The sequence below is a fragment of the Peromyscus leucopus genome, chromosome 9 (assembly GCF_004664715.2).
Source record: "Peromyscus leucopus breed LL Stock chromosome 9, UCI_PerLeu_2.1, whole genome shotgun sequence".
NCBI lineage: Eukaryota > Metazoa > Chordata > Mammalia > Rodentia > Cricetidae > Peromyscus > Peromyscus leucopus.
Window position 1 is genome coordinate 46780148 of NC_051070.1, and position 27990 is coordinate 46808137.

Consider the following 27990-nt stretch of genomic DNA (forward strand, 5'->3'; position numbering starts at 1 on the left):
AAAAAGCAGGCATCCATTAAAATCCTGGAAAGTCCCTCTGTCTCTGCCTCAGTGGGCTGCTGTCTATGCTGCTGCTGCTGTCCTGAACAACCAGTGCTCATCCATCTCCTTCCACTTTAGAAAACTGTTCCTGGCCCATGGAACATGAAGTGTGATACGATCGATTACATAGTAACCCACAGGAAGTAGCAAAATGTCGCCTTGAATGTGTTTGAATAGCAGCCAATAAAGTATGTTCTGGATCTACAAAGGTAAGGAAGGGGCATGCAGACACGTTTTGATTTTAATTATTATTTCACATACAATCAAGATACCAGCATTTCATGGGAGTTTTATATTAGTAGAAACAGTTAACTAAGTCCTATGTAACAAAAAAAGATGGAGACTTCAAACTCCCCACAATTACATTAATATAAAAGATGAGATGGCCACTGTCCACCGTTTCCTTTTACGAGAAGTATAATTACTACCTAAGTATCCCTTTAAGTCAGGTATCTTCCCCTTAAACCAGCATGACAGAGGCTTTTTCCCAAGCACCTGCCAGCCCCCAAATACCTTTATGGCAATTGTCACCAGCTTAAAACAAGTCGTCCAAGCCGGGCAGTGTTGGTGGTGCACACCTTTAATCCCAGCACTCGGGAGGCAGAGCCAGGTGGATCTCTGTGAGTTTGAGGCCAGCCTGGGCTACAGAGAGAGACCCAGGACAGGGAGTAAAACTACACAGAGAAACCCTGTCTTGAAAAACCAACAAGTAGTCAACTGCTTTACCCTCCCACCTAATAACCAGGGCCACCCATTCTCCTCCGTGAGCTGTGATGTCCTGTTTCCAGTCCCCATTCTCCTCCGTGAGCTGTGATGTCCTGTTTCCAGTCTCATCTCCCTGCACCTCTACACTGGATTGCTGAACGTGCAGGCCCCGATTCCCACTGGGTCAAAGGGCTGCTGCGGAGGTCTTGGGGCAGAATGCAAAGCTGAGCCCAGCCCGGGCCTCCAGGACCCAGCTTACTCCTGCGTTAGGCTCCACTGTGTCTATTCGGAGCACTTTACAAATCATCCAGGAGGGATTTACAAGGTCCTACCTGCCTCAAGCCCGTTACATCCATTCAACCCCCCAATAGTATCTAAAAACAGAATTACTCTAAGGGCCAAGAAACTCATTCCCCTGCAGGAAGATGGTCCGCTTCACAGTAACAGAGTTCCCACTCCTAACCTCTGATCCTAACTGGGAATACACAGAATCAGGCTCACTCCCTCTCGGTTCAGTAACCACAGATGCTTAAGTTCTACATAAATGCTTAGTTTTAGATGGGGGAGGGGGAGCTGAAGACACCATCTTTCATCAGTCCAAAGGGGTGAAGTGACTTAAGCAAGTCACAAGAGGACGGAGCCCCTCCTTCACTGGCCCTCGCTCAGCCACACGACACACCGCACCGTCGTAAGCTTTCCTCACGTCCCGACTTTGTCCGACCCTTCCAATCCCTTTCAGATTTTACCAGGCAAACCGCTGGACTTCATCAGGAGCAGGTGGGGATGACAACGGACACTGTGGCGTGGAGACACTGGTGTATCAACATTTTATATGCTTTATTGAAAGGTGACAGAACAACAGGTAAATACAGTGATAACTGTAGCGAACATGCACAGAAACGTATGCAGAGAACTACTATACAGGTGATATGCAGAAACCCCTACTGGGAAACCCATTGCTCAGGAAGTGACCACTTCTCCATGTAGTCGGCCAGCTCAGCCGAGACGACATCGGTGAACAGGGATTCACTCCACAAGATTCAGCAGCTAGATTTCAAATGACACCAAGTAACTAACTGGGCCAAATTCTTAACATTTCTTCAGGTGTGGTGTTTGCCATGAAACAGTTTTTCTGTGGGTCTCTCTATAAAGGACAATCCACACCTTTTCAGACAGCCAATGTAACATCTAAAGTTCAATCTGTACAACCTAAACAGTAGTTACGGTCCTCTATTGTACAAATTCGTTACACTACATACACAAATATACAATAAGCAAAAACAACCTTCATAATGACAGCCTAGGTCCCTGTCACCGTTTCGTCTCTATCGTTTGTCTGCGATGTTTCAGAAAAGAGGGACAGTACTAGTGTGTTTTATAAACTTTGGTGACAGTTGTCGGTTTGTAAAACGACTAAACCCCTCCCCCCCATTGCAGTCTCGTTTCTGGCCTCTCTTTAAGTTCCTTGAAGGGAAGGAGAGGAGAGCACAAAATCCAGAGCAGCCCACCTTCCGAGCCTCATGCAGGCAAGCCCCAGAGCTCTTGGAAGCAGGGTGGGTGGCTGGGAAGGGTTGAAAAAGGCACACAGCTCCTCAGCATCAATTAAACCATTCCTCAGACATCTGCCAAGTCGCACAGGGCACATCCATGCTCATTCTCTGATTAACCTTTAATTCACTCAACTAGTACATTTCTTCAAGCCAAAAGCATATGAGTGCTGAATACTGGGAAAAGCGAGAATGGCATGTGAGTCTCACGTCTCTTTCGTAGACGGCGGTGAAATGGGTGACGGTGGAGGCGGTTTCTCGCTAACACATCTCTTCTTCTTCGGTCTGTTCAGTTCAGACAGCAGCAGCCAGTTCCGGGGGGGCATAGCAGGCTACGCGGTGGATCCCGAGCCCTGGGATGCTGGCTGTGCAGGGGGCTGTGTGGTCCCCTGGGGCTGCGTGGTGGCCGGAGGGGAGCCAGTCTGCAGCTGGGCCTGAAACTGGGCGAGCTGCTCCGGACTGGCCAGTGTCTTCAACAGATTGTTCTCCTGCTCCAGCTGGGAGTTTTTCTCTATGAGTTCTTTGATCTGCTCCTTCAGAACCTCCACTTCCTCTCTAACTGCATACATCAAATGGCTTTTCACCAGATCCTGAGAGGCAGGGGGGAAAGAAGAGGAAGGTTTAGCCGATCACGTCCCGGACTCGGGCTTTCTGAAGGCCTTTCTTAACTCTCCCTAACCAATTCCATATCCTGCCTCCAAAGAACATTAAGGCACACTGGTGGACATCTGCGCATAATCACCACCGCACCTAAGTTTATGTGTAATACCTAAGTTTAATGTATAAGTGATCGAGCTTTACAAAAGTCTCTAGACTTGCTCTGCAGACATTAGCCCAGGATGCCTACAGTCCAGCTTCCAATTCAAGATGGCAAACCGCAAGGGACTCCGTTCCGGCGCCGCCGCGCTCCCATCCAGGCCCGAGGCCGGCGGCCGCTTCCCCGCCCCCAGGCCCTCCCGGCATAGGGAGCGCCTCCTCCTCCTCCCTCCCTCCTCCCTCGCTCGCTCAGCACCGGCTGCAGCCAGTTCCTACAGAGCGTGCTGCCGCATTTTCTTCCCTCCACCTCTACTCCCCCCCCCCCAGCGATTAAGCTGACATCACAGAAACCTGGGCAGACGTCGTAGCCAATGAGAGGCCGAGTTATTTATAGCTCTGAATTAAAGGTTCAGAGTTTGCCTAGCAACAGTGGGCAGAGAATCCCGTGAGAAGAGCCACAGGCGCTGCTCCAATAACAAAGAACGACCAAGGCGGAAATAAAAAAATCGGAGAAATCCAGGAGCAGGCCGAAAAAAACAAAACTTTTCTCCCATTCTCCTCCTTTGTGCGGCCGCAGCACTGCGGGAGAGGTTCTGGTATGACCTAGAGACCCCTTCCCCAGCTCCCCTCGGCAGGGGCTCCCTCCCTCCAGCTCCCCAGGAAAATCTCAGGGTGCCTGGTAAAGCCACATCGCTGAAGTTGCTCCCTGGACGAGCAACCCGGAGGCTGATCTGCTGCCTCCTTATCCCGACATTAAGTGAAATGGGTCCAGGGCAGGGGCCTCGCTCAGAAACCTCGGGCCCTTCTCCCTCCGGGGTATGGGGCTCGTCTCCACGCTGGCTGGAGGCAGCGAGCAGGGACTGGCATTTCGGACTGGCATTTCGGACTGTATTCTCTTTAAGAGCAACCAGCAGCCATCTGGATTTAGCTTAAGGGATGCACTGGTCCTTCCAAGACATCTTGGGTTTTACGCTGTGCCCACGCTGAGTACAAGCAATTTTTAATCAGTACATACCATAGCTTGCTCGATTTTGTTGTCGATAGCTACCACACTTGCACCAGAGCTGGAAGAGAGGATAAAAAAAAAAAGAGATCATCGGTAAATGGAATTGATCTTCAACATCCAGGATAAGGATAGATCTCTGAACTCAAATGACGTTACTAGTATCATAGTCTGAGTATTCTTTAACGATACAAAATGCATCATAGTCCAGAAATTACCAGCCACTATCGAATATCCAGGCATTTCCCTATTTTAGGGAGCCACAAAGGGCTAAATTACATAATGAGAGAAAGCTGTTCTCGAGCCAGATCTGTGAAAATAAGGATCTTTTGACCATTTCAAAAAGCAACATCTATGTCACAGTAACCCTCGGCATGGACAAAGGAATTCGCAAGGCTATCCTGTACCTGCATTACCGCAAGTCAATTGACTCCGAGTCAATTCAGACCAACTCTCCCAGCTGACATTTACCTATTGTCAAGTCTCACAGAAGCGTTTTCAGTTCCCAGCAAGGACGACAAGAAAGAAATTGAAAAATGTCTCAGTTGGTAAACTCCTAGATCCATCGCCACTGGTCTACACCATTGGGATTTCATGCAATTGCAGCCAAAAACACCCTCGTGGAAAAAAAAAAAAGAGAGGGAGGAAGGAGGGAGCACAGCAGCCTGGTTCAAACTAGATAAAGCCGCCTAGCTGTCTGCAGCCCGGGGCGGGAGAACGGCAGGGCAGCGCTGGTAAGAGTGACCGGGATTCGGCGGCGGCGGCGGCGGCTCGCTCCCACCCGGCAGCCGGCTCCACTCCTCTAGAGGAGGCCGCCCGGCCCCAGCGCCACATATAGGCGGCCAGGCGCCGCGCCGATTGGCCGCGCCATAGGCCCGCCCCGCGCTCCCGGGCTGCGGTCCCTCCCGATGCCCGTGGCGGCGAAGGGGGGGGGGGCGACGGGGGTTGGGCGCCGCCTCCTCCGAGGGCCGCGTCAGGGTCCCCGAAAGCACCCGGTGCCCGCATGCTTACGTCGAAAGGAGTCAGACCCGTCTCCAGAGCGGCCAGTCCCCGCGGCGCTGAACCCTGCAAGCTTGCTATTTGCAACCAGACCGGCCGAGCTACTGGGCATGCCCAGTCCCACCACTAAGACTCAGGAACGCCAGCGTCTCGATTTCAATTATTGGGTTCTTACAAGAAGCAGTAACGGGAGGCTTTAGAGGCTGTGTTATGTGCAAAGATAATAACCCTGCTGTAGGAATTCTTTTTTTAATGCTAATGAATTCAAAGGAATAGGACATTTGCTTTTTTGGTGGGAGATAGCTTCACATAAAATTTATCAGTTACGTGTAGAAAACAATATTGCATTTTTCTTTACTAGGCAAATAAAAGAGTCAAAGGAATCCACAAGATGAAATGTAGTGAACCTTCCCCAAATGTCTCCAGAGTTGTAAGCCTTAAAATCGCATCACCCCAACGGCACCGGTAATTATGCCTTCTTCCATTTATAGCTAAGAAAAAAATCTACAGGTCTAATCCCGACCAGATCTATTTTCAGCTAGTCCCTAAGGCAAAGGGTTTTCAAAGTGAGATGGCAATTCAATTCCGCCAAGACTTAATCCTTAGTTTTCCTACATCAGAGGGATTGAAATACTGTCAAGGACGTTTTCCAAAAAGCATACAATTCCTTATATGTAGCCTTTGCTCATTTGCAGCGTGTCTAGAACCAGTAAAAATGTAGAGACTCTGATGGCGGTTAAAAATAGTTCAGCAGTCAATAGATACTGCAGGCTTATCACTGCTTCACACTATAGTCACCAGGCAGGTTAACGCCGCCAAATCATGGTCATCAGATAAGGGCGTAAAAGAGCTCAACTAGGGGCAAAATTACCTCTAATAATTTAAATATCTGTGAAGACGCATCAACGAAGACTATAATTTGACATACTATAACAAGTTTGATTATTACATGCTATATACTGTTACATGCAGTATATTTGAGGAAATTTTAACCTCTACAATACTGCCCTCTAATGGCAGAAAACGAGAAAAACCGAGAAGAAAAACTATCAACTGCCTGGAACCTCTCTAATCCATAGGCAAGTGTATTCATCATAAATAATTCCAAAATAAACTATGAAACATGAATACACTACAGTGTATTTATGAACCCCTTCTCTCTCAAGACCTCTCCCTCAAGGAACATCCTTTCCTAAAACTACCATCAGTCTTTTAGACAATCTTGGAAGTTGACCCAAGGCTGGCAGGGGGCATTTGGTTTCAGAAACCAACTTAAGGCAGGTAAATACCAAATATACTGAATACAGCACAAGACAAGGTTCTCTTCTGTGTGAAGAACCGGGGTGGCTGCAAAGCAATATTCTTTTTATTATGTTTCTTGTTGGGCTTTGCTTCTGAATAAAAATGTTGAATATCTGTCGTTTATAAAGTGAGTTGTTGTAAGGCACCTGTTTCCAGTAAAAGGAGACATAGTAAGAGAGGCTGAATATTCATAATAACCCATGAAATAAGCACGGGGTCCCCATGTCTATGAATATTAAGCGGGATTATTAATAGTTCTTTGTAGTTTCTGTACTTGGAAAATTAAAATTATAACTATCAATCTGCATCCTTTTAAGCATTTTAACTGAACACTAACTTCAGAGGAGAGGGTATTACAGAAAGACACACCTTAACCATAAAGGAGCTAAAAACAGAAACAAAGCCCTCCAAGGCCATATAAAGAAATGAAGTTAAGATTTCCAGCTGGAACTGAAAAGGATCACAGGATTTTATTTATTCATGTTGTTCTTGAACAGAAATAAAAGAGCTAAATTGGTTCTGTTTTCTATCATTTTAGCTGAATGACTACCTGCTGTATTAGCAACAAAAGCAGATATGAACAGCTAGTCTGTCTAAGCCACATCCCTACTGAGGAGCATTTGGTTCTCCAGTACTTTCCATTTCAAATAACTGGCAAGAAGTGTGTGTGTGTGTGTGTGTATGTGTGTGTGTGTGTGTCTTTTCATCTTTCTCATACAAATGTGCGAGGTTCCCTTAAAACTGGATTTTATATGAAAGGAATATGTAACTTGAAAACGAAGGCAAAGGACATAGAGGAAAATCCTCATGAGTTAAAACCATTGGATCGGAATGTCTGAGAATTTCCCTTGAAGTTCTATTTACCAGACAAGTATCTGTGAGTCTAGTGTCATGTCTGAGACCACCAGGGACCTGCTGAGATTATACAAGGGAAATGCAACAACCCTCAGGAGAGACCCCAAAAGGTGTGGGCCACACAAGTCAGCTTCAGAGAGTGCCTCTAAACACGGGAAAAGGCACAAATATTTGAAATTTGCTCCTGAGGTCTGCATATGAATCTTTGCATGGATTCCAGTTCAGCAACCTCTGGCTGAAACACGTTGGTGTCAAACAGGGAATGATGAAGAGGAGCAGAGGCAGGTCTGTGAGGGCGTAAGGTGATCGCACTTAGCCAACACTGGCTGAAGCAGAGATCCAATTATCTACAACCACCTCTTCCACCATCTAGACTCCTTGTGAAGCTACAGGGACAGCCAAGGAAGCAAGCAAGGTATGCACCCTGTAACCTGACCAAACCGCTCTTGTCTGGGGACCCCTGGTCACCTCCCTTCCCCAGGTCCCTAGAAACCAGAAGTAGAAGAACAAGTTTAACAAAACCACAGATTTCATAGCCAAAGAAGATGTGATAAACACGTACACAGAGATAGAGCGGGGAACAGGGACAAAAACACTAATCATTAAAATAAAATGCTACCATGGCTATAACATGGATGGAACCACAGACTATAACTTAAAGAGTTCAGGCGGTCAAAGACAAACACCACATGGTCTCACATCTAAGGAAGTTGATCTCACTGAAGGAGAGGGCAGAGCAATGGTTACCAAGGCGAGGGTGGTGGATGAAGAAGAGGTGAATGAAGGGTCACAATCTCAGGAAGAGTCAAGAGACCTGCTGACCAGCACAGCAGCTTCAGTTAATGCGAATATGTTGTACCCTTAGCAAAGAGTGGTGGATGCCGAGTGTTTTCGTCACAAAACTCAACACGTATGAAGAAACGCATTTGTTAGTGAGCCATATTCAACTAGCTCACGTTATCTCTATGAATGTCGGGCTATATGACAGCAGTGTTAAATAGCACTGTGTACAATTCTACCTGTCAATGTAAAGCAGTATTTAAAATAGAAATACATTAAAGCTGACGGGTAAACAATGAGTAACGCTTTAGTTCCTCTGCAGTCAGAACAGGACAGTGTCAGCAAAAGATGAAAAGGCGCCTAAACTCAACCTTCTCTGCACACTGACAGAACAAGGCATACTGCCATCCAACGATGGAAAAACTGCTGTATTCAACCTTCTTTTGGGTTAGAAGATAAGGCTGAAAGTCTTCCCAGATGTAGAGCAAAAGGAAGAGAGAATGAAAAGCCCAGAGATGTAGAGAATAGCTCTGGAAAGCCAACATGTAAACAGGATGCACTCCACAGACACTGAGCAGAGACGAGGAATTACCAGAGAATCGGCTCAACAGCCCCAGAACTTGAAAGGCACAAGTCTCCAGATGAAATGAGAAGACCAAATTCCCGAAACGGTAAAAAAAACAAAAACGAACAAAACCAATCATCAAAGCCCATCACAAAACACAAGACACAAGACAACCAGGGACGGAGCAGCAAGTCCAAAAGCTCCCAGATAGAAAAGGCAAGTCACAAACAGAAAGTGACTTCAGGGAAAACGGTGTTTCAGCTGCCTGAAGACCATGGGACAAATGTCTTTACAGTTCTGAGAGACGGTTTCTGCGTTTGGAGTTCTCACCGGGCCAAATGATCTCCTCACCGAAAAAATCAGAATGACATTTTTTAGATAGTTTGTATCATAAGATGAGACCGAAATCAAGATAAACGGTGGGCAAGGGACACCCCAGGCAGAGCCAGAGGCCAGACGCTGGGGAGGGGATGGCAGGCCAGAGGCTGTGACCTCGGGAGAGGCTGCCCGCAGGCCCACTGGGTGGCCTGATGGTGGGAGACTCCAGGAGAAAGAATGGGAAGAATAAACCAGGTTTGCAGGGGCTGGACGGCTGTGGCTAACTAGGTATGGGACAGTCTCATGGACTCAGTCTACCACAAAGGTGGTTCTAAACACCTATCCCAATCTACACGGACCATTACTTTAGAGAGTCAAACAAACAAAAAAACCATTACATTTATTGAGGTGATTGGAAGACTATCAGTGTGTGAATAGCTTAAAAGAGCGAAATTGCATCTATATTTATCACAACTTGATCATATATTGCTCAAAATTGGAAAAAAATGTCACAGTTAAATATGGAGGTAAAGTAAGAAAATAAAAAAACATTAAAAATAGCTGCTCCTGAGAAACAGATATGGGGTAAAAAGGGGAAACGCTAATTGTTTTTACATTCACTCTATCATCCTTTGGGTTATGTATATGAACTGCCTGGACTGAGAAAATCTTTTAAAGTAGAGGGAAGAACGCAAACACAGGCATACTGACTACCAATAAGTATCTATGAAAGCTACCCAAGTCTTCGACAGCCCTGGCCAAAGAGCAGGCGACAGGAGAAATCAGAGGGTCTTGACTGCTGAGGGCTACGGAAGCCTGGGGGGGACATTCAAGTCCAGAGCAGCAAATGCTCAGAGGGGGAAGGGGTAGGGGCTGTGCGTGCGTGCGTGTGTGTGTATGTGTGTGTGTGTGTGTGTGTGTGTGTGCGCCTGCCTGCCTGCCTATGTGTCTATGTAGGTGAGGTGGGCATTAGTTCTAGACTGAGCCATGCTTTGTTCCTATGGAAAAACTACTCTTCAACATCTGTTACCATGCCCGGCACTTGATAAAAAGCAGCAGATACACAAACAGGAAGACAGAACTCGCAATACAAAAAAAATCATCTAAATGACTACATGTGAAACGGTGACGGACCCTGTAGACAAGGATATTAAATTAGAGATGTTCACTATGCCTCATATATTCAAAAGGCAGGCAGAGGAATTAGCATATTAAAGATGGGAGCAAAACAGCAATGAAAACTCAGATGAATTGAAATGGAAAAGACAACGTTCGGGAAGATACAGTAGGTGACAGCGGCAGATCTGACGGAAGACATGTCCATGCCACATGAACAACAGACACTATTCAAAATGGATCCAGAGAAGAAACTGAGGACGAACAGAAGGGAGGGAGCAGGGCGCTGGCCACGGCAGATCAGTGCCCGAGGGACAACTTCAGTAACGGATCCCTGGAAAACGGGTCATGAAGGACAGCTACCTTAGGGAAAGATGGCAGCTTTCCCCAAACTATTACAACAATAACCTACTGGTCCTAAGGACCCACACAAACCCAAAGCCAGGAAAATCCTTCCGATAGCCAGATGAGTGCCTAAATCCAGTTGCAGAGAGAAAATCTTTTTTTTTTTTTTTTTTTTTTGGTTTTTCGAGACAGGGTTTCTCTTGTGTAGCTTTGCGCCTTTCCTGGAACTCACTTGGTAGCCCAGGCTGGCCTCGAACTCACAGAGATCCGCCTGGCTCTGCCTCTCGAGTGCTGGGATTAAAGGCGTGCGCCACCACTGCCCGGCAAGAGAGAAAATCTTAGAAACAGCCAGAGAGCGACTTAGTCACACACAGAGGGGCAGCAGTGTCCAGCTGGCCTTCTGCTTGGAAATAATACCAGACAGGAGACAGTTCCAACAATATATTATGGTTATGAAGGGGGAAAGTCAGAAATAGATCAATACATAATGGCAAGTTGATTTTCCACATGAATGTAAGAATTCCATGAAGAAACAGTAGCTTTTCAAAAAATGCTCCTATGGTCCTGGACCAATTGGGTAAAGTAAAAATAACGGAGCAGAAAAAGGAAAACAAAACAAAACGCCTTGAACTATTCCTCACACGCATGAAACATTAACCACAAATAAGTCATAGAGCAAATGTAAAATCCCGAAACAGAAAACCTAGGAGAAGTCATTCACTGGGTGAACATCCAAAAGGGAGAAGTTGACAGCTGGGCCGCACTGCAGTTTGTTCTCAGAAGCCAAAGCTACAAGAGTATCACAAGCAACTTAAAGGTAACAGGGTTAGGAACTCAGAACTCAACAGCCAAGGAAAGAAACGGGCAAACACCAAAGATAAATGCATTTTGAACAGTAAACAAACAAATGGAAAAACACTAAGCACCATCCGTCATTACAAAATGCAAACCAGAGCCATGAGGTGCATTATACAATCAGCATGGCTAAAATAAAGCTTTATTCTTTGACGTGAACCACCGGCATCTACAGTCAGGTGGGAAAACGGACCTCTCATCTAGCGGCAGTGGGAATGTAGGATGGCGCATCTGCTTTTCAACAGTTAGCCACACACTTTCCATCAAGGCCAGGAATCCTGGCTCAAACTATGAATTCAATCTGTATGTGGAGGTTTGGGGTGTTTTTTTTTTTTTTTAAATCATAAGCACCATAAATGTCACTGGAAAACAGATAACCATGTCCCTGTTAGTCTAATGGGGTTCTACCACTCAGCAGTCAAGAGAAATGAACTACTACTAACATGAATGAATCTCAACATAACACGGGAAGTGGAAGAGGCCAGATGCAAAGGCTGCAAAGGTCCCATTTATATGACACCCCAGGGGAGGGAGAGCAGCAGGGGAGAGAAGGCAGCTCAAGGCTGCCTGAGCTTTAGGCAGGAAGGGAAGGTGCTAAGACTCCACTCAAAGGAGCCCTGCCGTGGGAGCTCCCTTCAAAGCCTCTAGGCAGTAGGATTCAAATGGTTAACCTTTTTTTTCCCCCCAATCTTCGCGAGAATAATCATTCCAAAGCCAAATTTCTTCATAAATACCACTTCTGCTAAATGGTGGTAGATTATGAAAATCAGGAGCCACAGACGAAAATGGCACCCCAGATTTAGAAGCTAAATGACATTCCATAAGAAACATCTGAAGTGAAAATTTGTCCTGATTATGGTTCTATTTCAAGAACTTCATGCACATCTCCTATCAAAAATGAACAGTACTTCTTTTTACTTTTACATAGCCATGGAAAAGGGTGATCGGAGCTCTTACACCTTAAAATAGTTGCCTCAATCTAATATTTCATGATAACGTCCTGAGGGCAACAACGGGAAGCGGCAGAGACAGACAGTGGGGACCAGATCAGCCCATTTTCCAGATCAGCCCATTTTCCAGATCAGCCCATTTTCCTACGTCCAGAGTCAGCAAGGGCCGCTGGTCAGTCCCTTGGTGACCTTAACAAAGCTCAACTGAACGGTTATTTACAAAGATAAACTGGAGAGTGGTCACAGCCACCGAACACCCATACAGCAAGGACTCCGGTGCCACCTTCCTGTGCTCAGTGACGTCTTCTACTCTGACGAAGGACACACGTCTGTCCCATGGCCTCTCTGGACACTAGGTGCGGGGGTTTCCTCTAACTCTAAGAACTAGTCAGAATTTTAGAGAGAAACGGACTTTATCAATCATTTTCAGAACCTTATTCTGTGGATTTGGAAATGGAGGCTGAGCACAGAGATGTATAAAACACCGAGAAGCCAAGTACAGGCCAGAAATTCCAGACTCAAGAACAGAGATCTAAAGCAGTGGGTATGAGCGCGGGATGGTGAAGAGGCCAGAAGGTGAAGGAGCACCTTCCAACTCAGCAGAACCTTAGGGAGTCATTTCAAACCACCCTTGTGACGGCGAGGGAAGCACTTAACAGGCTGACCCCACACTGCTGCCCACACGTGGCACCAGAGCCTACAGTCGGGGGCAGGGTGTCTAGTCTGCAGTGGGGACTGACCCTCCAGCCTCCTGCAGCGTGCAGGGCAGCTGATCAGACACTTGCAGCCGCAGAGGCAGCACGCTCTGCAGTCTCTCCAGGCACTGGGACAAAGGCCTGGCCGAGCAAGGCTCACCGCGGCTGCAGGCTGGCATGTTACAGTGCAGACATGCCCAAGAAAGATGTTCAGACGGTGATGTCACAGACCCTACAGGTTCTTCCCAGAGCCCTCAAGAGCTGGGAGAAGGGCCCGAGGGAATGATACTTGGTAAATAAGAAAGGCAGGCTATGTCTCTAAGGCATGTGGCCAGCAGTCAGAGGAGAATGGCCAGCAGCATGTCCCGGGATGAGCCTGGGGTACCCCAGGAGTCCTGTGGATCCTGATGGTCAGCGGTGTCCCTTCTGATCTTCTCACCCATCGTCTGTACGCGATTCTGACCTTGTGATCGTTTCCGCCAGTGAGAACTCAGTAAGGAAAAGGGACGAGAGGACAAATAAAGACCTGAGTGGCCTTGGCCAGTGAAGATGGAGATGAAGATGGAGACCGTGTTCAACACTGAACTTGCTGCCAGTGCCGGCGGGTGAGGACTCAGCAGGAAAGGCACTTGCGGCCAGACGACGGGAGCCTGACAGTGAGTTCAACACCTCCTCCGGACCCGAGTGAGGACAGAAGGAGAGAACTGACTCCATAAATGTTCTCCTGACTTCCACACAAGCACTGTGGTATGTGCGACCCTCACTCACATACCACACACTCAATAATTTTAAAATTTTAAAATAAAATTCACTATTTTTTTTTTAAAGGACAATACAATACATTTTGGCTAGAAGGACACAAACTAGAATTTTTTTAAAGTTCTCTTTGGGCATTCTTTCATTCATTTACTCATTCTTATTTAACACGTCTGAAGGCCAGGGACTAAAGCTATAAAGATGAATGAGTCAAGATCCCCGTTTTCAGTGACTCGGGGGCGGGGTGGGAGATACACTATCTGATGTAATTGGATACACACACATACAGGATGATGGTGCAGAGGAAGGAGCGGAGGGGTGTTTCTGAGAACCGAAGACCCCTGGACCGTGAAAAACAAGGTGGGCGTTCACACGGTACCGGGGAGAACACCTGTGGGTCATGAAGCAGCCATGCCAAGCCCCGGTGCCTCTCAGGAGCCGAGGGGCTGCACAGCAGGAAGATGGCGCTTGTATCGCAGGGGGAGAGGGCTGAACAGGCTGGGGCCTGACCGGCTTCAGGGAGACTGGGAGTCCTGGCAGCTGGGGTCGCAATGGGATGTGTTTAGTAAGGTCACTGACGATGGACAAGACTCCAGGACAGGAAGTAAGAATGGGAGAGGGAGACCACGAGGGAGGAGAGATATACAGGTGACAGCTGGTGGCAGGATGACCCTCAGCTTTCCAGGTTGTGGGGATGTGTGCGCGCCATTAACCAACAGAGCTGGAGAGAGAGACTGGTTCTGGACAATGGCGGCGGTTGGCTGGACACAGCAGCCAGTGGGAAACATGGTCTGGAACTTAGAGTGGAACTAAGAAAAATGTTTTAAGTTGTGAGATGGCAAAAATATCCATGAATGGGTGAAGTCAGAGGTAGTGGAGCTGAGGGGGGTCATGTGTCATGAGGGCAGCCATTTGGCAGACACCTGAGCTTTTGGCCCATCTAGTAGACACTACACAAGGTGGCGAGGCTTAAGCCACTTTTTTCAAGGTCCTTGCCTACGAGAGTAGTCTCTTGAATGAGAAGACCAAATGACAGAGATGACAGACAGTGGAGGGCAAGGGAGAGAGACAAGGCAAATTTACGGCCTAAGTGTTCTCCACCAAACGTGTCCTGTGAGAGGCCCACTAAAGAGTGACTGACCAGTCCATCAGAGGTAGACAGAGCAGGACACGGACAGAGCCCAGCAAACACCTCTGTTCTTCCGCCCTGCTAAGGGGGAGGGAGAGCAAGAGACAAGCAAGGCCCAGCTGCAGGGCCAGGATCCAGATCGCTCTCTTCCTCTGTGGGGAAGAGTGGGTGAGAGGAGCCTCCACTGCCGCCATGACAGTGTGTCTCACAACGGACACAACTGAGCTGTTGCTTTTTGGAAACACTGACTGACGATTAAAATGGCCAAAAGGTATTGGGAAGTGATGGAAATGGATTGGCAGGATGGCAAAGGAGCCTGTCACCATTGTCAAAGGGCCATTCAACAACCAGCAGCAGTCACCAGAAGAAATCAAACCATGAGATGGTTCTCTCTCCAGTGAGTTGAGACACAGACACCCCTGGAGGTCATACAAAAGAGTGAAGCAGAAACCACTGGCTGAGGGTCACCCTGGCTGGCGAGGGACAGAAAAGACCTCACGGGGCTATGCAGGGCTCAGCCGAGCCTTGCCAGATCACTAAGGGCTTTCGGGAAGGATGTCACTGCTAGAGAAGGCCAGGTCAAGAGGCAGGGGCAGACAGGTCCTTCTTTCTCTGTCCCCAACATCTTGACACAAGCACAGCCCGCGTTGGCCTCAGGGAGAGCTGTGCACCAACACGACACCAAGAAGTTATGTGCTGCTGCAAGTGTCTGAAGGGTCGAAATAACCAACAGTATCAGAAAAGTCAGACATCTACAGACTGGAGCAGGCTGGCTCTACAGCGAAGAGGAGTTGTTCCCCAAAGACAAAGCGTGCTAATTATCAGAATACCTGCTGCATAGCCACACCCCCACAAGAGCTGAGACTCACTCCTCAGTAGACTAGTTCCATACACATTACCTCCCTTACCACAACTCTGAGGTATCATTATCATGCAATAGGAACCAAATGGGCAGAGCTCTGTGCTGACGGAACTCATATTGCTCTGGGGTTGAAAAGACCTGTCAATAGGTACTTAGGTGTGTGACACAGTACTAAGTACTACAGAGACAAGGGGTGGAGCTGTCGTGAGCAAGGTCAGAGAGGACAGGGATTTAGTCTTCAAGGAAGAACGCCTTGAGAAGTGAGTTTGGGGCAGGACTGGAAAGGAATGAGTCTACCATAGAAGAGCTCTTCACACAGAACAGCTAAGGACATACACCTGTGATACTCAGGAACCCCATGACAAAGCCATGCCAGCACAAAGCATCATGGGAATGTACCCATGTGTGGTACAAATGATCTTTCTTGTTCTTTGATCTGGATATTCCGAGGACTGGCTCTTCTCTGAGTAGAGGGATGTGCGGCTGACATAAAGGTACTTTAGAAGTCCTGTGTGCATTTACTAGCAATGGGTATTATATGTAGCAGGAATCTTCAAAGTTCTTATTAATAAAAACAAACCTGGAGCCAGATATTGTGGTGAATGCTGAATGATCAGAGAAACAGAACAAGCCACAGCTACCTCACCAGTTCCTCAGCTGATCCTGTTACCTCAGACTGGAAGCTTCTGAGTCCTCATCCAAATGGATCTCAGCTGAACTGTGCTGCTTGAAAGCCTGAATGCTTAACCAGCCAAATGCTTCTAGTTTCTGGTCCTCACGCCTTATATACCTTTCTGCTTTCTGCCTCACTCCCTGGGATTAAAGGCATGAGTCACCATGCCTGGCTGTTTCCAATGTGGCCTTGAACTCAGAGATTCAGAGGGATCTCTGCCTCTGGAATGCTAGGATTAAAGGCACGTGCTACCACTGCCTGTCCTCTATGTTTAATATTGTGGCTGTCCTGTTCTCTGACCCCAGATGAGTTTATTAGCGTGCACAATATTTTGGGGAACACAGTACCACCACAATTATATACCTCCTCATAGCCTAAGCTAGCTTCTTCAAGAATCATTTTGGGATAATCCTCACCTTCCAAAAAACACTTTCCTGTCCATTGTAATAAGTAATGTTTCCCAATCTTAGAACTATCTGCATCAAAGTTTATGCTCTACACATGAGGGTAGCTCTTTTTTGAGTCTTAGTTTAGATAATTTCATGAATCCATGTGACTCTTATCGGGAATTTCCATGGTGAGAGAGCTGTTAAAAACTACTCTGGCCAAGTATGGTAGACTGACCTACACACACCAAAGAGAAAAGGAACCCAGTTTTAACTAAAGACAGAAGAGATGTGCTAAAGATCTCAACTTCATCTATTTTCAAAGATGGAGGGAAAAGGGAATTCATCACATCAAAGCCTATGCAAGCGGTAAGGCGAGGGAGCTGACGGGCATCAGTGAGCCCGATGTTTACAGCCCAGAGTCCCGGTGAGACAGTCTACCTAGGACACAGATGCCCACTCTCTCACAAGCTACACAGCAGCAGCACACACACCCTCTAGCCTAAGCTGTGTTCAGTGACGGGGACCCCGTGGGAAACAAATGCCGTGCGGGGAACTGAAGAGGCTTGGAGCCTCAAAAGACCACACAAATTAAACAAGGATGGGACCAGAATGAGAAGAGCCGAACTTCCAAACACTGGTATCGTGAACATTTCACAAAATTAATGAAATGTTGAAGAAACAGAACAAAGGGAGGGAACAGAAAATAGCTACCTAGAAGAGCTAACATCTTCACGAGAGACATGTCAGAAGAAGAATACTGTGTTAAGTATCATAAAATAATTTGAGGAATTTTCTAGAACTACAGATGAAGCTTTTAGAAATGAACATGGCCTGTTGATACAGCAGGACATAATGTCCGTTTTGTATCTGGTATGGATTTCAGTCGCAAAAGACTCAAGAGTGCAAGCAGCTGCGCCAGGCCACCACGAGCTGCCTCGGTCCACATCTGTTACCTCACAAGGACATTTTCACTCTTCTGCAAATGTCAACTTATATATTTAACATATATGTTTATATATATATACATTTATATACATATATATGCATGATTCAGCATCCTAAAGCGGGCTAGTTTCCCTGTTTTAACATCATCATATGACTGAGAAGAAAAACATAAGTATTGAGGAGAAGCCAGTGATGAGAGCCATGAGACATCTCTCTTGGAAGAGGCAGAAAGGAATCCATGCCTTGTGCATCCCCAGTGGTGTGTACACACACGTACATGTACACATACAACACACACACACACACACACACACACACACACACACACACACACACACACACACACAGAGCAAGCGAGTGCTCACTTGTCATAAGTACTTGTCAAGGGCTGCAGTGTCATTAAGGGCAATGACTGAGAAACAGAAGAATTAGAAAGACCTGTAGAATATGACTGACAAGTAGACAGCAGTGAATGAAGAAATCAATCAGAAATAACCATAATCAGAGAAATCATTATCTACATAAAGACCAGCGCTGCCCGATTAGTAGTTTCAAACATCTCTACAATTTACAGAGCCTTCAGCCACAGAGTAAAACAGACATAAGAAAACAGAGAATTCCCACCAGTGAGCGACACAGAAATTAACTGAAGAAGGCTAGATCATGTTGATCTAGACATGCTAGATCAACATTTCTGTTTTAATGAAACAGATACCTACTATACTTGCATGTATCCAGAAATTCAGGAAGCAAGCCTACCGACACTTTTAGATTATTTTGTATTATTAGACTTCAAAACCTAATGTTCAGTGTCTATTTATAGCAACATAGAAAAGTTCTATGGTTTGCTTTTCTTTTCCAAGCAAACAGTGAAGTCTTCGGTTACTTCTGAGTCACTGTAGCCATCACATCTGATCCTCTGCATTTTTCACTGAGAAGATGGAAGCAGAAGTTACTCATGTTCTCCTAACAGCACAATTCTACACGGCCTTGGGTGGCAAGCTGAAGCAATGCCAACTTCCACACTCTAGTCCCAGAGCATCACCTCTGGACAAAAGCAGTGACTTCGTTATTTTAGACATTTAAGTCCAATGCAATTGTAAAACTTCCAAGTTGATACGAATTTGTGGTGTGTGTGTATGTGTGTGTGTGTGTACACATACATGCGCACTCATGCACATGTGTATCTCAAATGTTATAGCATGAGTGTGGAGGTCACAGTGCAATTTGTAACCTGGGTTTTCTCTTCCACCCTACGGATCCCTGCGATCAAGCACAGGTCAGGTCTGGCAGCACCCTCCACCTGCTTCACTACCTGGTGGACAATACTGGTTGCTTTTAAAACACAGCTTTGTGTACACAGTCAGATCAGGGGCTCTGACGTTAGACCCTAATTTAAATTTCCCCAAATCATTTCTTCTTGCGTAAAATGGGGATATCATATTTTATAATTTTGCTCTGACAATTAAAAGATGATCTATGAATCTGGCATTCTCCACCGGAATTCCAGCTGTGTCCTTGTTTTCTGAGCTACCTGGTTCAGTGGTAGTTGGGGTTACTGAAGAGACCTACACATTTTTCCACATACTTTTTTTAAAAGTATAAATTTTCTTGAGAGTTCAATACATAAAATTATAGATTACCCCATTTTTTTTGTCAACTATAACATTCACCTTTATACGTGTTACCCCTTTCTAAACACCAAATCATTACCAAACCATCCAGCTGACTTGGGTTTTTAGTGAAAGAGAACCCATTGTTTTTAACAAAAACTCAATCATTTGATTTTACCAATAATGAAGACTCAAGAGCCAGGTGCTGGTGTGAAAACCTGCTAGCTCAGAGAGGCAGAGAAAGCACCCAGCTGGCCTTCCTCCTGAGCCCATGTCCTCAGGCTTCTCCATCATCTCAAACAAAAAAACCTCAAACTGAATGTCCCTCCCTTCTACTTCCTGTGCACCGCTCTATCCATCCTTATGACTCCCTCTCACTCTCCATGGTTTTTTTCTTGCCGATTTCCAGCCAACTAGTTGCTTGCTCCACATCTTGACCTATGATTGACTTTATTTAATCCTGTTTACACTATTCTAGCAGAAAGCTCTTGGATTAAGGGTATGTCCTAGGGCTGAGCCACACTACAACTAGAAACAGGTTTTCCCAGTAAATAATGCTATCTCGAGGTTCACAGTTGGATCAAATAGCCTGCAACAGAAAGCCTGAGTCTGGCTCCATTGCAGCTCAAGGGTCTTGGCATCTTTACAGCTCAGTGAGGGCACCCCCACTTTGCTCACACTTAGCTAATGTCCTAAACTATGCAGCAAACCTCTTGACTTCTATCAGGGATGCGTGGACTACGTGCCCTCTCCTGGAGGGAGCTGCCCTTTGAGGCTCTCCTCCAGTGATGTGGGAGTTCCTTCTCCAGCAAGAAGATAAGAGACCTTCTGCCCAATATAAAGCACGGGGGTCTAGTTATGTTCAAATACCTACACATACTAATTTTACAAACATTTTGTGACTGGCATGGTATTAGTCTGTGGGTCTTTAAAGAGTGAAATAGCCTTATTCTAAAAAGCTTTCCAACTAGAAAGCATCAGCAGAAATTTATAAACACTTTAGCATGTTCCTTAACTGCAGAACCACCCTGGTTTTACATGGCAACATTGTAAAACTGTACCTGGTTACACAAAAGAAGACTGCAAACCACGCACAATGGATGGACTCCTTCTGTCTCTCCTGGACCAGCAGACAGACTGCCTGACAAAGCACTGAAGACGTTTCTAAAAGCCTTCTGAGCCCTCCACTTGAACACTGTACAGCAGATGTCTAGGATACATACTGGCCCACATGACTTTTATCTATCCCAATAAACCATTCATATGGTTGCACACGGCAATAAACAAAAGCGCGCACAAATCTAAACAAAGTGAACCTCATCCAATACCAAGCTATACAGACCGACTGAAGAGTCAGTTCACTCTGAGGAACTATGAGGTATACCTGGAGCATTCGCCCAGGTGCTTTTAAGTACTCGATACAGGTTCTATTTCCACATGAAGATGAGCACATAAAATTTAGAGGACCACCATAGGGCATGCTCTTGGATACACACACACACCCCGCAAACATATAACCCCTAAAATCTAAAAGGGAAAATAAGGGAAAGAACACAATGTCAGGTCCATTAAGTTGGTGAATATTCTAAGAAATTAAAATAAAACACCTGTTTATCCGAGAAAAGTAAAATGTTGCAAACTCATACACAATTTTAACAAAAATTTTAGATGCACTAAGAACGTGAAAATGTATATCAGAGATCACTTAACCAGACATGGTGGCACACACCTTTAAGCTCAGTATGTACGAGGCTGAAACAGGAGGATTGCCACCAAAAGTTGAAGACACGTGCGTGCGTGCGTGTGTGCGTGCGTGTGTGTGTGTGTGTGTGTGTGTGTGTATGTGTGTGTGTGTGTGTGTGAGAGAGAGAGAGAGAGAGAGAGAGATCACTTAGCAATGTCTTAGTCCTCTCTCATCTAAATCTGAATCCTAGAGAGAGAGAGAGAGAGAGAGAGAGAGAGAGAGAGAGAGAGAGAGAGAGAGAGAGAGATCACTTAGCAATGTCTTAGTCCTCTCTCATCTAAATCTGAATCCTAACTGTAAAATAAAACTAAAGTTGATCATATAAAAATCTGGTATTTGCTCTACTATCTAAGCAGGACCGTAGAAGAGCAGCCCAGCTAAGCTGCCCAAGAGTCCACAAGCTGCCCATACACACCTATCTCAGAGCCGGGACGGTGCAAAAAACGATTAACTGCCGAATCCCATACCGAGAAAGTTTCCTCTCCGACGGCGTTTTAGAGCAGCCATTTTAACATGTGGCTTTTGATGAGAGGACTTCAGGAATTTTATATGAACATATACTTGGGGCCACAGAAAAAAATCTCTTCTAGGTGGGGGCTGAACCTGGAAAGAGTTTTAGGAGCCCTGCCAGGATCTTTCCCTTCACAATACAAGCCAGAGCAGCATGCAACAGCAGCCCTCGCTCTGTATTCAATCAACTCAAAAGCAAGCCCTGGCACCCGGAGTCCCCGCCGGCCTCACTGCCGCCTACCCGCCTCACCTCAGCCCCGCTTCCCTCCGTACCATCTCGGGGGCACCTGCCACCTCTGCCCCCTACAATGCCACTGGCATTTCATTCTACCCTTTTGTGTATTTCCCCCTGCCCAGTGCTCTGGTTACACAGCTCTTTGTGTCCAGCGGAAGGTCGCCACTCAGTGTTATGCCTCCACTGTCTTATTTCCAGAGTGCCAACAGTAAGACAGAGAGACCACCACCCAACGTGGGAAAGCAAAAGACAGGCGCAGCGCCCTGCAACCTCGAAGGTTTCTGTGAGCTTTCTCCTTACCCCGAGGACTTTGTCATGAGCTCTCTCCTCACCCACCCAGAAGACTCCGGCAGACTAGAAAGTTCTGCTCACTTAACAGAGACACAGTCTTGTGTGTAGTGAGACTGTGGAGGGCTACGGCAGGGATCAGCCCGACTCCGTGGTTCTCAACCTTGGCTGAACCTGGAATCAAGCAGAAGGCTTTTAAAGACCACAGATGCTCAAGCCTGCCTCTCAGAGAGTCCAAGCTCAATGACTGGCATGGGATTCGTTTCCCAGGTGATTTCAATGTGAAGCCAGGCCAAGCAGGCTCCAGCTGCAGCTCAAAGGCAGGGGAGAGCTAGAGAAGCCTTATCCAAAAGGTAAGCCAGCCCTAGGACACGGTGGTCCTCCTCACAGGACAAGTCCACAGCTCTGAAAAACAGAAGGGCCGTATGGCCAGCAGCTCTCCAAAACTTTAAGTCCAGTTCAGGCGCGTGAGGCAGTGTCTCCTCTGGAGGACAAGTCAGCAGAGGACAGGAATCCACTTTGCTACTCTGTGATCAGAGGGCTCTGGCTATACCCATCTGGAGAGGCAACACATAATGGAACCTCCCTGGGGCCAAGAACATAAATGATCCTAAGTCAGGAACCCAGAATTAAGCCCTACGACCATAGCAGGGTGTGGTGGTATTGTGTTCCCCAAAATATTGTGCACCCTAATAAACTTATCTGGGGCCAGAGACAGAACAGCCATTACGTACAAAGGCTAGAAAATGGTGGCACTCACACCTTTAATCCTAGCATTCCAGAGACAGAAATCCCTCTGTCTCTCCCACCCCCTGTACCTTTGGGAGACACCTCACAGCCACAGGGGGTAGGAACTGGGGGGTTTCCTGACCCTGAGAGAATCCGCCCAGCCCACATACAGCAAAGCCAGGGGTGACTAGCAGAGGCCCCTCACAGGAGAGAAGGAACGCTTCGAGAGAAGACGGTGCTGGCGGAGGTCACACACCCGGCACAGGCTCGCACGAGCGTGACTCAGAAACGTCCTCACGGGGCCTCTTCCCCACTGCACGCACGGGCAAAGCTCCAGTTCCCAACACTGCTGTCCGCCCCACGCTAACCCTTCCCCCATTACACAGTACTTTTACTGTGCTGATTTTCTTACGCAAGCCTCGCTGTTAGACTTTTTGCTCTTCTTGGTGTATTTATCTAAATCTGTTTCTGCATTTTTGCACTATCAGGGCATCTTATTCTCTCACCCGGTGTCTTTTCCACTTTGCAGCGTTCTCCTCTGCTCTCCTTCCCAACAACCTGACCCCCACCCTCTTTCTCTATTCTACTTCTTTTCTACTCAGAGTCCTCAGATTTGAGTTCCTGGATAGTTTTTTTTACCTTCTCAGTCCCATCATGCTGCTTTTGTGGTTTTCACTGGTAATGATTAGCGGGCTGTAATCAATCCTAGGCCATTCTGTACCTTGCTCAGGTTGGTGGCGGTACAGCAGTCTGTTTGCCCCTCTCTGGGTGGTACTGGGGATTCACCAGCAAGAGTAAACTGTCCATCAGAGCCCCAGATAACACAGAGAGCCACCCGCACAAACCACACAACAGAACCTACACAGCACAAACCAGCACAGAAATGGGACTCCTCTAGGAGAGCCCCAACCACTGAATCCAAAGACACAGAAATGAGTAAAATGGAGGAGCGTGAAGATTTCAAAATTTTATTTGTAAAACTGAGGAATGCCCACCCCCAAACATACAAACGAGATGGATAAAGTAAGGTCCTCATTCCGGGACCTGGAGAGGAAAGCCATGCCCACAGATGAGAAAGTGGTAAAATGGTGAGAAAAAGCAGTAGTTTATGGATTAAGAAGTCAGCAACATGGAGCACAAATTCAGCCAAGAAACTGAGATTTTTAAGGAGGAAAAAGAAGAAGAAAAAAGAAATGGTAGAATGAAAAAATTCAACGAATCAAATAAAATCCAACAGATCAACCAATAGAAGAAGGTTATCAGGTCTGGAGGGCAAGACTGAGTCAACACTTCACTCACTCATACATCACTACAGAAGAGGGCGTGATCACAGATCCCAAGAACGCTGTGATGAGATCAAGAGACCAAACCTGAGAGTCCCTGGGACAGAACAAGAAGCTGGGAGAGAAACTGAAGTCACAGAACTCCATCCAATACAACCACAGGCATTTCTGAATTCTGCAGAAAGAACAGGCACCTGAGCTCCAGAGGAATTTAGAGTTCCAAACAGACGTGACCAAAGATGAGCCTCTCCATCACACACCAGTCAAGATGCCAAAAGCACAAAACTAAGAAACAGTATTGTAGCAGGACAGGCCCATAGGATTGAGGAAATCGCTCAGAAACACTAAGAAAAAAGCAAAACAAAGCCACACAACTTACTTGGGAAAGCGAACACATCAAAATAACACTGGATTCTCAACAGAAACCTAACACTCAGGAGAGCATGGAGCGCTAGTTCAAGTTCTGAAAGTGAGTAACTTACAGGCAAAATGGTTATATCCAGAGAAGTTACTGTCTAAAATTGATGGAGAAATAAGGTCATTCCAAGGCAAGCACAAACTAAAGCAGTTCAAGGCCACCAAGCCAACACGACAGAAGGCAGCTAAGGAATCTTATATAGAGAGCATGAAGGAAAAATATTATATAGAGAGCATGAAGGAAAAGAGGGAGGGGTGTGTGTGTGTGTGTGTGTGTTGCATGCACATGAATGAGTCTGCAGATAAACACACATGCATGTTTATATGCACAGACAAGCTCATCTTCCAATTACTTCCCATATTACTGCTTTGAACAAGGTCTCCCAGTGAACTGATGTCCGCCCTTTTGGCTGGGGAGGGGGGTGGTTAGCCAGTGAGCTCTCTGGAGCCACCTGTCTCGGCACCTAGTGCTGTAGGGGGTGGGTAGATTAAGGGTAAACGCAGCCACACCTGGCTTTTGTGCTGGGGATTCAGATAGACAGTCTTAAGCAAGAGAACACGGGAACAAATGTTATAAACTGCAGAGAAAAGCACCGTGTCCAACACACTAAAAGTGAATAGGGGAAGAGGAGAAGACTTAACACTAACCAAGCAGAGAGACAATGAATGAGATTAAAGGAACGGCCAGCCTCTCCCCACAGCATCCCTAAATGTGAATTAAAGTTGATGGACAGGATCCAACTATCTGTAGTCTCATTCCTAGACAAAGAGTCAAAGTATGAGCAGAAGCCTACAGCAATTCACTGTAGCTATTTGGAGACTTCAGAAAGTAAACTTCCAGACAAGATAAGGAGTAAAGACGGCAACTTCACTAGTGGACAGAGAAGGCAGACAGTCCCGCCAGACACAGTGAGTGTAGATGTCTTCGACACCCCGTTCTCATCAACAGCTCATCCAGACCAGGAAAGAAACTCCAGGGTTGATCTATGGCATAGATGTACTTACCAGAACATTCCACCCAAAGGCTACAGAATGCCTTCTCAGTAGCTCATGGAGCTTTCCCAAAAATACATCACCTTTTAGGTCACAATATGAACCTTAACTAACACACACACACACACACACACACACACACACACACACACACACCCCAAAACCAAACAGAAATAGTTGCTTGTCTCTCATTAGCTCACAGTGGAACAAGACTTGAATTTAGGAATAAGACAGACTCTCAGATTGGACAATATAGTCTGAACCAGTCACTAAACCAAAGAGGAGTTTTAAAAATTCTTATTATCAAGTGAGAACGAAACAGGTTAGCAGAACCTTCGGCATGCAGCCAAGGCAGTCCCAAGGTGAAATGTCATAGCTCTAAGTGCTTACATTAAAAGTCAGAAGCCAGGGAGGCAGCTCGGCAGGTACTGGCGCTTGCTGTGGGGCCTCATGAGCTCAGTCTGACCCCGGAAACTGACGGGGGAAGGAAACAGAACACAGCAAGTCATTTACACTCTGACTTCCACGTGTGTGCCATGGCATGTGTATGGCATGGCGTGCACACGTGGTACTTTTTAAATAACTGGAGAGATCTCCAGGAAATAATGATGGGCCTCGAGGTCTTAGAAACGAGAACAAGCGGACAGAAGGAAACAACAGAGGCAGAAGCAATGAAAGAGTTGGTTCTTTAAACCATAAACAAAATTAACAAACTTTTATCCAAACTAAACAAGAAAGACAAAACCCAAGTTAATAAAAGCAGAGATACAATTCCAATAGATTCAAGTGGAATGCAGGTGATCATTAGTATTCCAAAAAGTTAATTTTAAAAAACTGGAAAATCTAGAAAACACACACACACACACACACACACACACACACACACACACACACAAAACCCCCACACATCTGTATATAGCCTACCAAAAAATAAATCAAGATCATATCAACAAGTTAAAGAGATCCATAACAAACAATGATACTAGAATAGTAATAAGTCTCCCAGTAAAGACAGTCCAGGATCGGATGGACTCACTTCTGAATTCTACCGAACTTTTAATAAACCAAGAGCTAACTGTGATGATCTTCAAACTGTTCCATAGTGTAGGAAGGGAAGGAACACTACCAAGCTGGTTCTATGAAGCCACCACTATTCTGCTATCAAAAGCAGATAAGGACGGACACACACACACACACACACACACACACACACACACACACACCATACCACACCACCACAACAACAAAAAACACTATACACTAATAATCTAGATGAACAATGACACACAAAAATTCAGTGAAGTACCAGGAAACGAATTTCAAGAAAACAGTAAGATCACATATACCACGACCAGGGTGGCTTCATTCTGGGGATGCAGAGATCAACATGCGCAAATCAGTGAAGAACAACACTGGACCACGTCCTCCCTGGAAAGGACAATGCTTTGCCCTGACGGGAGTACATACTTATGCTGGTTATGACTTTGCCTTGCCTGCACATAATGCTTCTGCCAAAACCACCATCGGCAGACTTACAGAATGCCTATCCACTGCCATGGTACTCCACACAGTATATTGCTTCAGACCTGGGAACTCACTTCACAACCAGAGAAACGTGAGCGTGGGCCCACGATCCTGGAATCCACTGGTCTGACCACGTTCCCCTCCATCCTGAAGCAGCTAGCTTGACAGAAAGATGGAACGGCCTTTTGAAGAAACAGTTATAGCGTCAATCAGGCGGCAGCAGCTACAGCTAACTAGTTGTTGGCAGTTGTCAAAAGCATACTTTGGAGAAAAGATAGAGCTTTTAACAGAAGATTTTAGGGGAGACGGGACATCCACTTCTGAAAGAATGAAATCCACCCCTATCCCTAACTCCATGCAGAAAAATCAATTCAAAATTGATAAATGACTTCCATGTATGACTTGGAACTCTGATTCTGTTAGACAAAAAAGCACAGGGAACGCACTTCAGGATACAGGAATAGGAGAGCGCTTTCTGAAAGAAGTTAGTACAGAAAACGAGCCAAATCTGCTCAGTGGACTCTAAAAGACTTCTACACAGTGAAGGAGACAATCACCAAACTGGCTTCTGCATAAGTTTTCTGTTCCTGACCAAAAAAAAAAAGAAAGAGAGAGAGAGAGAGAGAGAGAGAGAGAGAGAGAGAGAGAGAGAGAGAGAGAGAGAGAGAGAGAGAAAGAAAGAAAGAAAGAAAGAAAGAAAGAAAGAAAGAAAGAAAGAAAGAAAGAAAGAAAGAAGGAAGAAAGGAAATTTTATTTTCCTTAACATTCTTCTTCTTAACCTCAACTGGCAAGTCCACCCTGACAAGCCTTCTACCTTCTAGATCAACACAGCCACGTCATCCCACGCTCTCTAGGCAGACACAGGGTGCAAACCCCACAGTGCTGGGCGCTCCAGGACAAACCTCCAGTCCTCAGCCTGGGACCCATGGTGTGGAACAAGCTGCCCCCAGCTCAACCTTCTTCAACAGAAATTCAGCAAGAAAGCATTAAAAAATTTCCTTCATAAAAACAAGAGGTAAGGAGATCTTAAACTGTATTTATTTTTTTATTTATTTTATGTGCATTGG

At 46.1% G+C, this 27990-nt stretch overlaps 1 protein-coding gene across 4 annotated transcripts in view; it reads right to left on the bottom strand.

Annotated features, from left to right (window-relative positions):
• Positions 1–1563: 1563 nt before the first annotated feature.
• Positions 1564–27990, bottom strand: part of Tsc22d1 (TSC22 domain family member 1) — a 109773-nt gene continuing 83346 nt past the window's right edge. For 2 of the 4 annotated variants that reach the window (XM_028878397.2, XM_028878411.2), the window contains exons 2-3: positions 4066–4114; positions 1564–2884 (exon numbers count right to left, since the gene is read on the bottom strand). In XM_028878397.2, coding sequence (XP_028734230.1) covers positions 2627–2884; positions 4066–4114 — 307 coding nt within the window. In that variant the 3' untranslated portion in view covers positions 1564–2626. Of the gene's footprint in view, positions 2885–4065; positions 4115–4524; positions 4870–5064; positions 5122–27990 lie in introns of those variants that run through there. The other 2 variants (XM_028878406.2, XM_028878402.2) reach the window with 2 other exon arrangements.